At 59.0% G+C, this 9,772-nt stretch overlaps 2 protein-coding genes across 4 annotated transcripts in view; one reads left to right on the top strand and one right to left on the bottom strand.

The window, feature by feature from the left end:
• Positions 1–1,685, top strand: part of Hrc (histidine rich calcium binding protein) — a 4,628-nt gene extending 2,943 nt beyond the window's left edge. The window contains exons 2-7 of the mRNA XM_010640741.3: positions 12–18; positions 93–163; positions 603–671; positions 852–906; positions 1,341–1,377; positions 1,552–1,685. Coding sequence (XP_010639043.1) covers positions 12–18; positions 93–163; positions 603–671; positions 852–906; positions 1,341–1,377; positions 1,552–1,588 — 276 coding nt within the window. The 3' untranslated portion in view covers positions 1,589–1,685. The remainder of the gene's footprint in view (positions 1–11; positions 19–92; positions 164–602; positions 672–851; positions 907–1,340; positions 1,378–1,551) is intronic.
• An 883-nt stretch (positions 1,686–2,568) lies between these two features.
• Ppfia3 (PTPRF interacting protein alpha 3) overlaps positions 2,569–9,772 on the bottom strand; it is a 16,050-nt gene continuing 8,846 nt past the window's right edge. The window contains exons 15-28 of one of the 3 annotated variants that reach the window (XM_010640746.2): positions 9,348–9,511; positions 9,090–9,217; positions 8,493–8,586; positions 7,796–7,877; positions 7,145–7,345; positions 5,830–5,892; positions 5,651–5,677; positions 4,502–4,677; positions 4,018–4,115; positions 3,715–3,890; positions 3,562–3,630; positions 3,174–3,345; positions 2,737–2,808; positions 2,569–2,647 (exon numbers count right to left, since the gene is read on the bottom strand). In XM_010640746.2, coding sequence (XP_010639048.1) covers positions 2,750–2,808; positions 3,174–3,345; positions 3,562–3,630; positions 3,715–3,890; positions 4,018–4,115; positions 4,502–4,677; positions 5,651–5,677; positions 5,830–5,892; positions 7,145–7,345; positions 7,796–7,877; positions 8,493–8,586; positions 9,090–9,217; positions 9,348–9,511 — 1,509 coding nt within the window. In that variant the 3' untranslated portion in view covers positions 2,569–2,647; positions 2,737–2,749. Of the gene's footprint in view, positions 2,648–2,736; positions 2,809–3,173; positions 3,346–3,561; positions 3,631–3,714; positions 3,891–4,017; positions 4,116–4,501; positions 4,678–5,650; positions 5,678–5,829; positions 5,893–7,144; positions 7,346–7,795; positions 7,878–8,492; positions 8,587–9,089; positions 9,218–9,347; positions 9,512–9,772 lie in introns of those variants that run through there. The other 2 variants (XM_033765882.1, XM_010640744.2) reach the window with 2 other exon arrangements.

The raw sequence follows: 9,772 nt of genomic DNA, 5'->3' as shown, positions 1-9,772 counted from the left end.
AGAGCAGTGAGGACACAGGTAAGGGGCCGGGCTGGCTGGGGCGGGAAGGGGCAGAATTAGCCTAGGTCACTGCAGCCCCCCTGTCCCCACAGGTCCAAAGGACGCCCCGGAGTACGGGAACTACCAGCCAGGGTCCCTGTGTGGCTACTGCACCTTCTGCAATGTATGTCCCCAGCTTGGACCTGCCCGCCCACCAAGCTGTCCCTGAGGATTTGTCCTGGGGACCCTGGGGTGCCGTGGGAGAGCTCTGAGCAAGGGAGTGGCCGGGACAGGTCTGGGTAAAAAAGATCCTTCTGGGACCAACTGGAGGCCAGGAGGCTGGGGTGATGATGCAGGAAAGGGGAGGATGAGAGCTAAACAGCACCTGGGAGAGTGGAGCAGGCCCAGGCCTGGGCCTGGAGTCAGGGTTAGGAGGGACAGGACGGGAGATGTCAGGCAGAGGGGAGGGGACGGGTCACTCCGGGTGCAGAAGCTGCAGGGAAGATACTGAGTTCAGTTGGTAGCGAGGGCAGGAGTGTGGAGAAAGGTCGGGGTGCTGTGGACGACCCCCTCGTCTCTGCAGCGGGTTAAGGCTGCCATCTAACCAGCTCCTCCGTCCCCAGAGATGCACTGAATGTGAGAACTGTCACTGTGACGAGGAGAACATGGGAGAACACTGCGATCAGTGCCAGGTGGGACGCTCCCCAGGCCTCAGGATGGCCCGGGCCACCCTAAATCTTATGTCCCGGCCCCTGACCCCAGACTAATCCAAACCCCTAACCCCTAATGCCCCCTTGGCTCCGCCCCTCACCTCCACCTGCACCCCGGGCCTGACTCTCCCCTGACCAGGATTCTTCTCCTCCGGCCCCTAGCACTGCCAGTTCTGCTACCTCTGCCCGCTAGTCTGCGAGACAGTCTGCACTCCAGGTGAGCGGGGCGGGGACAGAAAAGCCCTGAGGGAAGGGTCGGGCGCCCAAGGTGAGCCCTGGTGTGGGCGGAACCAACGAGGGCGGGGTCGGAGGCCAACCGGGCGGGGCTGGTGGGGGCGTGGTCAAGGATCTAATTATAGGGTGGGCGTGGCCTGAGACAAACCACAGGATGAGTGACGGGTGAAGGGCGGGCCTTGAGGCGATTGGGCGGGACCAAAGCAAGCAGAATTTGAAGGCGCGGGGCTATTAGAGAACAGGACCGGGTTTAGCAAGAATGAGCGCAGTCTTCAAGAAGTCCCCTCGTGGGCTCAGCTGAGGTCCGGAACTGGGAACAGGGGTCAGGGCTAGCCCTATCCCCGCACTTATATTTAGTGTCCCTTTAATATTGCTTGTAGAATACCCCTCAAACCTCCTCTCTCTGCTCCCCTATAGGAAGCTACGTCGACTACTTCTCCTCGTCCCTATATCAGTAAGTGTGCAGGGGATGGGGGCACCTCAAGGGCCCTGTTCAGATAAGTCCTGTCCCGAGTTATGAGGGGACCCTGGGCCTCCATATCCTCGTCCGTGAAAGGGACTGGGCAATCATCTCTAAACATCCCAGGGCGACACTCGGGCTGTGTGACCTCTGTGTCCTCCTCTCCAGAGCCCTGGCAGACATGCTGGAGACTCCGGAACCCTGATCTGGCCCTTGACTGCGGCATGTGTCCCTCCCCCACCCCTCCGACCCTTTACCACAAGCCATATTTATTTCTCTGAATAAACGTGCTCCCCGAAACCTCACAGTCATGCAGGGCCGATTCTCCAGGTATCAGAGAATGGGGAGGAGGGAGCTGGGGAACTGACTCTTCCGCCCCAGGGTGGAGGGTTGGACTCAGGCAGAAGGACTCCAGTGTCCCCGAGGTGCTTTGCTTTCCGAGGGACCTAGCCAAAAACCAGTCGACACGGGAGCTTTTTGAAACAGTTCTCTTTACCCGTGATCACTGAGTGACGGCTGGGGCCAGGAGGCCGACCGAGAGCTGGAGGCGAAGGTTCCCACACCATCCGCCCTCCTCCCACGCCACGTCGCTCAGTGGCACCGTGGAAAGAGGATTCTCCCATGCAAACCCCGGAGCCGGAGGGGACCCGGGGGCGCGCATCTGCGCCCCCTGCCCCTGGGGCACGGACACGGCCACAGCACGGGGACGGGGAGGCCCCGGGGACACGAGACATGGGGAAGGGACAGGGGACCCCGCCCGCAAATGACCCCGGGGACTGGTGACCGGATTCGGTGGGGCGGGGCCGAGTGGCGCAGGGGGCGAGGCTTGTAGCAGCGAGTCCCTCCTCCCCTCCTTTCGGAGGAAGAAGGCAGACTTGGGCCCCGCAACTGGGCAGGAGAAAGGGGAGGGGACAGCCTTTCCCCGCATGCGGCCCGGGAGGGAAGCCCCGCCCCCTTTCCGCGGGTGGAGAGCACCCGTCTCACGTTGGAAACTGATCAATAAATTACAAAGTAGCGAAAAGGGAGGCGGAAGTTTGGAGCGGGATCGCTCCCTTCCCTCTCCTGTCCCCCCCTTAGTACAGTCCACATGGTTTGGTCCAGGCCCAGTCCACTGGGGAGGTGGGGGCGCGCGCGCCCCCTGTCTGTACAGATGGTGCAGTCCGCGACTGGAACTCCTGGCAGGCTCTACAGGGCAAGCCCAGACTCTGGGCAGCAGGCGGGACAGCCCAGCTGCTGGGAGAGTCCTCCATCCGAGTGAGGTCACCTGCAGGGACACGGGACAGTGCAGACCGCAGGGAAGACCCACTGTGCCGCCCTGCGTCCCTAGAGCTCCTAGTACCGTCATGTCCTCACCTGGAGGCCAACACTAGCAGGAGTAGGTCCGGACCGAAACGCCGTCTGCCCGGGAGCTCCCAGAAGTCTGGCCTGGAGGGGAAACGAGCTAGGATTCAGCTAGAGCGCCCCTGCCCTCACCCTGGTTTTCCCTCAGGGTTGCTGTGAGCTCATCCTCAGCCCCAGGAAACCCTTCCCCTTGGGTTTCCTCTCCTGATATCTCAACCTCACATCAGGTTTCCTTCCTCCCTTCCAGGAAGCCTGGGACTTAAACAAGGGGCCCCTGGTGGCTTAGGGTGGATTCATTTGGGGTGTGTGGTTCATCCACCCCAAGGAGAGTCTGGAATATTGGAGCAGTCCGTTTGTCAGCAGAACCTGGAAGGGTAGAATTGGTCCAGTTCCCGCTCTGGAGAAGGGGAGGGGCGGTCACATTGGAGGCTCCGCACCCCGACACCCACCTTCGGGCTGCAACTTTCGGAGAGGGAGCCCTGGTGAGCCCAGGGCTCCCGCTGCAGCCGAACGAAAGTTGGGAGGCAACATCTCAGCAGAGTCGGGGGTCACGCCTCGGAGGTCCTTCTCTCGAAACATCTTCCGCCAGGATGGGGAGCGGCTGAAGGACTTGGCGCTGTCCTGAGGAGCCGGCAGACGAGGAGGGCTTCAAACCACGCTTCGACTCCGCCCCTTCACTTGTCCCCGCCCCTCCGAGGGTCGCACCTCCCCCTTAACCCAGCTCCTCCCTGCCCCAGCCTCCAATCAGCACTGGTCCGCAAAGCCAAGCCCCACTCCCTCAGCCCAGACTCCGGAAGTGCTGCTAGAAGCAGCAGCTCCAGCTGCTGCTGCGCTCACCTCGTCCAGCCGCCTGTCTGTGCCTAAGGAGATGAGGTTGCTGAATTCCTTCTCTAGGAGTTGCCGGGCCTGGAGAAGGAGGCGGGAGAGAGGTTGGAGTGTGCTGTCTGCGCTGGGAGAGCCCGGCCTGCTCCAGGCCCAGGGGCCGCTCACCTGCGCGTTCTGCGTGGGGATCTGCAGAAGCAAGGCCAGGTCGGAATAGTCGAAGGTCTCGTCCAGGGCGAGCAGCGCCCCGTGCACCCCGCTTTCCGTGAGGTTTGTGGCGAATTCCTTCAGGCCCAGCCCGGACACCCAACCCATGACTCGCTCATTGGACCACACCATCACGTCTGGGAACGGAAGGGACCCTCAGCCACGCCCCCCCCACCCCGTGCCCAGGTCTTCCTCTTCCCTGGCCTCTTTTTCCCACCCGTCCCTCCCCACACCCCTCCCACTGGCCCACACTCTTCTCCTCACCTCGGATCTGGGTCTGGCTTTCTTCCCGCCTCCGCTCCAGGTCCTTCCGGTCATAGTTGAGCCGTTTTAGGCACATAATCCCATAATGTAGACTCACCCTGAGCATCAAGGGAACAGGAATCTCAGAGGAGCCTCGCAGCCCTCCCTCTGGGCCCTCTCCATTGGCTATGCTATTCTGGGCAGGTCAGGGAGCTCCAATGATCAGCCACAGTGCTTGTAGGCCCTCCCAGGAGGCGGAGTATTTTTAATACACAGATCCTATTGGCTAGCCTGGCCCGGGTGTGGATTTAACCAGCCAAGCTGTGGATTTGAGTTTTTCCTATGGACCATCTTCTTGGTGTGCATAGGGCACCTAGTCTGGATTTCCTGACCTACCCAGGCTGAAGGGCCAAAGATAATCCTAGATTCCCCATCACCAGCCCCACGGGCCAGAGACTCTCTAGGGGCGGGGCTCCCCCCATCCCCACCAGCCAGGCAGCCCCACCTGTGGAAACTGTCCACCATCTTGAGCTGGCCCCGGAGCTCCTTCTTGTTAAGGTGATCTAACATTCGGGCATCCACCAGCGACTCCATGAAGTAACTGCGGTACTGGGGCAGCCCCAGGCTGGGTAGCCAGTCGTTCCCCACCCACTCGTGGTTCATGTCGCCATATGCCAGGATCTGGGGCCATGGGAGGTGGGGGAGGTCAGGTCTCTGGGCCCTTCCCGTGTGTGTAGGAAAGGGGTACAGTTCAGCCCCCAACCCAAGGTTGTTGTTCCCCTACCCCAGAGCAGAACAAAGACTAATCCCTGCTTTGGACAATGGGCCAATCCAAAGTTGTCTCCTACACTGTGACAGAATGGTCTCAGCATGGGCCAGGGACCCTCAGCATCACCGTCATGTATGCACTTGGCAGAACCGGCCTAGTGAAGTCAGTGTTTACGTTTTCACAAGATCCCCCAGAGACCTGAGCTGTGCATTAAATTATGAGAAGCATCGGTCTGTGTCCCAGCTCAATCTGAAATCACTACTCTCCCAAGGCAGGTGAATGGATTCTCCCAGCGTGGCTCCCCCCACAGTGTGACACTCCCACAGTGTCTTCAATATACTCAATTAATGCTGCACCTGACCCAGGACCAAGTTCTGGGTCAGCCCAAAGACCTTCACTCCCCTTAACATAATCCACACTTCCACCGGCTAGAAACCAAGACCACGGCCCAACATGGCTCCTCCGCAGGGTCATGCCCTCCCTTCTTGAGAACAAAGTGCACCTCCCGTCCCCATTTCTAATTCTGCCTGCTCTGCCTCACCATCACCATAACCTGGAACCGCACAGCATAGCCTCTTCCCCTTAACCCTAGGGAAAGCAGGCGGCTAGCGCTGTCCTCCAATCACAGAAAAGAAACAGCCCCTAGAGCCCCCCACCAACCCCGCAACGGCATGGCCAGAACAGGGTGGCTTTCACTCGCGCCCCAGCCCCCATACACACCATGCTTCAATTAATCAGTCCGGAGCTGAGCTCGGTGCTGCCGCCCCCACCCGCGCCCCGCAGGATGAGGAGAAGTTCTGGGGAGGGAAGGGGCTGGACTAGGGAGGGCGAACATGCAGCGTGCGCAACCTGTTCATGCGCCCACGCCCCGCCCCGCGCCCCTACCTGCTCCCAGCTGATCTCCTTGGTCTCCTGACCCGTTAGTGGGAAGAGGGGAGAGAAGGGGTGGGTTAAGGGGCAGGCAGAGGAACACGGCAGGGACGGACAGCAGGATGGCCACAGACCCGCCCCCGCCCGCAAGGAGGGTTAGTGCCATCCCCTCAGCCACTGGCAGGGGCACTCACGGGCTTCGTTGCGGCCGTCAGGGACTCCATCTCCTCGTGGGTCATCCACACGTTTCCTGTGGGCTGAGGAGCAGGGGACGTTAGGGGACAGGGCGGACATCAGATGGGGGCAGAGGACGGGGACACCGAGGCCCCTGGGGCAAACGCTTCCGCACAGCCTCCGGCCTGGGGGCCCCGCAGGAACAGAGAAGAGGACGGATCTCTTACTGAGCACCTCCCTGGACTAGGCTGAGTGGCCTGGCACGGGTGACATCGCCCAGGATTGAGCAGGAGGTGGCAGACAGCGAGGGGTGGGGTTTGCTCACACTGATTGAGTTACTGCTGCCGGCAACTCCACCAGTTAGGAATTCTTACTCGGACCCAAGTGTGGGTCCTGGTGTCAGGCACGTCAGGGGTCTAGGATATGGCAGCGAATTCAACAGGCAGGGCTCTGGTCTTGGAGGAAACAAAAATGACCAAGTAGTAAACACGGTTGGGTCTGGTGGCACATGCCTGTGATCCCATCATTCTAGGAGGCTGAGGCAGGAAGATCACAAGTTTGGACCCAAACCAAGCAGTTTAGCAACTTAGATCTTGTCTCAAAAATAAAATACAATGTTAAGAGGGCTGGGGATGTAGCTCAGTGTGCAGGTCCTGGTTCAATCCCCAGTACCACAAACAAGTAACCCACGCTTAGGTGTGTTAAGGGAATGGTGTTTTCAAAGAAGAAAAAGATGCCGCTGAAATCATTTGGGGATTTGACCTGTTGTGATGGCCTCAAATGACATTCAAGCACCTCAGAAGTCCCCTCACGTATGGAAACAGCAGAGATGGCAAGGGGTTAACGACTGCCGGGTTAAGAGTTGGGGCCACTTAACTACTGTACATTTGAAACCTCTCAGTAAAAAGTTGCAAGGAAAGGAGAGAATGATTAGAAGGCAGGAGAGGCGACGGGGAGAAATGAGTCGGCACTGCTTTGCTAGAGGAGGAACCACAGTTCAGGTGGGGACCCAGGGAAGGTGCCCGGGAGGAGGTGAGATCTGTGCTAAGACCTCAAGATGACAAAGGGTCAGTCTTGGGGAAAAAAAACGAGTAAAGGGAGTAGCAGGTGTCAAGAAGGAGGTCAGGGGAGGAGGTGGCAGGGGCCGTTCAAGCAAGACCTGGGGCAACACGCTTTGGTCCAGCGTGGAGAGGAGGCCGGGAGATGGAGCAATGATAGCAAATGAGAGCAGAGTCCGGAGGCAGAGCTGGAATGAGCAGGCTCAGGATTGGCTACACCGAGGGCAGGGGTGGGGCCTGGTGCAGCAAGGGCCGGGATTGGCCTCTGGCCACTCACCGTGCGGGAGGAGGCAGGCGCGGAAGGGGAGGTGAGGGAGACCATCTCCTGGATGGCGAGGCGCAGCTTGAGCCGGTGCAGCGGGTTGCTGATGCCGATCTCGCGCTGGATCTCCGTATCCGACAAGTTGGCCATGATGGCACCGCTCTTGACGTTGGCCCGGCAGGCGGCCACGTACCATGCGGGCATGCCCACCCATAGCTACAGCAGAGGGACACAGAGAGGGAGGCCGTGGCGGGAGAGCAGACAGAAAGCAGGGAATGGGACAGGTGGGAGAGCGGAGTGGGACGAATGCGGGCCCAGGGGACCACAGGAGAAGGGACAGATAGGATAAGTGGGGACAGAGAGCGGAGGGAGAGGGGTGGGAGACAGGAGCCAAGTCCGGAGACACCGGGAGTGACGGAGATGCAGTAACAGCAGGGGGAAAATACAGAAAAACAGATGGAGAATCCCACAGACAGGCACGGGTGGACACAAAGGGACATCGAGAAATGATACAGCAAGACCCGGGTGGGTAGGACCAAGGCAGGGGTGGGAGAGGAGAAAGAAGCTGTTTCTACTGACAGGAAGCTCGCGCCCCGCCCCTCCGCCGACCTGGCCTCCCTGCAGACCCCACCCTGGGCCCGGAGCAGGGCAGCTCTGCCCCAGTACCTCCAGCCAGGAGACCACGGTGGGCCCGTCCCAAGCAGCGAAAGGCAAGCCCTGGCGACAGGCCTCTTCCAGGAGCTCGTGCCTGGGGAAGGGGTGACAGGAGCTGTCGGGCAGAGCCCTCAGCCCTTCGCAGACAGCCCTTATTCACACACATGCACCCGCACTTGTGGAAGTGCTGCTTATGTATGTCACAGTTACAGCAGGTCACAATTACATGTGGATCATTGTAAATCCATCTCACCCACCCCTACAAACAGAAAAAAATAAGCCGGGTGTGGTGGTGCACTTCTGTAATCCCAGCACTCTGGGAGACTGAGGCAGGAGGATGGCAAGTTTAAACCCAGCCTGGGCCATTTAGTAGCTTAGGGAGACCCTTTCTCAAAACAAAAAATAGAAAGGGGCTAGAGATGGAGCTCCGAGTGAAGGCCCTAGGTGCAATTCTCAGAGCGGGAGGGAGGGAGAGAAAGAAAAACAGAGCGGGGAGGGTTGGAGAGGGAGAGAGAGAGAGAGAGAGAGAGAGAGAGCACACTCCAGAAGTTTCCCTGCAAGTAAGTTCAGACTCATGAAAAACAAAAAGTTCAGAATCGGTATCATGGACACCCAGTCCTGCCATCATTTTGGTCTTACCTATATCCACCACCGTCATCACCCTGCGCACACACACACACACACACACACACACACACACGATGCTCACTTCCACTTGTTCCTCCGGTCCTTGTCTCCGGGGCCTGTCAGCTTGGCTAACCCCAGGGGATCGGTGGCTAGTGTCTCCTCCGAGGGTGTTCCAGCTGGGGGCAGGCAAGCGACAGAATTGAGAAAGTCTTAGGGAAGAGCTTCAGGCTGGGGTGGTAAAAGGGACCCCAGAGGCATAGGCCCTGAGAGAGATGCAAGTTGGGCCACAGGCAGGGCGCAGTGGAGCCAGAGAGGGACAAGTGTCATCCCTGGCAAGGAACTGGAGATGTCCCCAAAACAGGCAGGAGGATTGCAATTTCATGCCCAGCATGAGCAACTTAGTGAGACCCTGCCTCAAAGTAAAAAATAAAAGCAAAAAGGATGGGATGAGGGCCCTGGGTTCAATTCTCAGTACCACACACTTAGGAAAAAGATAAAATCAATTCATTTGCCCACCCAGGCAGGCCCCAGGGCACCCTATCTTTCTCCTTTCTCCTCGGTCTACCTGTGAAGTCCACATTCTAACTGAAGGACCAGAGGGGTGAATATACAAATGAACGTCCAGTGACAGAAAAGATGGGAGGGGAAACAGAGAGCAGGGCGTGACTGGAGCACTCACCCAGGGAAGAGCTGTCCCGGCCTGGGGGTCCCATCCGCCCCTTCTCCTTCTTGCCAAAGAGGCGGCCTATGGAGGACTTGATGCTCTTCTTTTTGGGGGCTTTGTGCAAGGAATCTGGGGCACCCTCACTGGGTAAACAAGAGACAGTAAGGGTAGACGCCTTCTGAGGTACCCCTGCCCTCCCAAGTCCTTATTCATTCCCCTGCCTCAGCCTTGCAACCAAGCCCCTCCCCGTTCCCAGCCCTCGTCCCTGCTGACCTTCCCCTCGGTGGTCCCCCATCCTCCAAGGACCCTGCCTGTAGTGCTAAGGCCTGAGTCATTCTCTCAAGACGGGCAGAGCGAGGAGTGGGCGGTGGAGTGTCTCCTGGAATAGCTGGGCCCTCCCCTCGTGGGACACCAGCTTCCTCCTTGGGGATGTGATTCTGGGAATAGAGAGGTGTAGTTGCTGGATTAATTTAGAGGGGTCAGATAGAGAGCTCTCCCTTAACTAGGCTGTCTGAGATGGCTCTGGTTTGGGGCACCATATCTGAAAGCAGTCTGGATCAAGCCAGGTGTGGCTCACATCTGTAATCCCAGCACTCAGGAGACTGAGTGAAGAGGCTCGCCATGAGTTCCAGGCCATCCTGGACCACATTGTGAGGCCTTATCTCAGAAGGTGAAGAAGGAAGGAGGAGGGGGAGGGG

Source organism: Fukomys damarensis, unplaced genomic scaffold (genome assembly GCF_012274545.1).
Source record: "Fukomys damarensis isolate Sample0158 unplaced genomic scaffold, DMR_v1.0_HiC HiC_scaffold_19, whole genome shotgun sequence".
NCBI classification, from domain to species: Eukaryota; Metazoa; Chordata; class Mammalia; order Rodentia; family Bathyergidae; genus Fukomys; species Fukomys damarensis.
The sequence above is the reverse complement of the archived record's forward strand: the minus strand, read 5'-3'. Positions and strand labels throughout refer to the sequence as shown.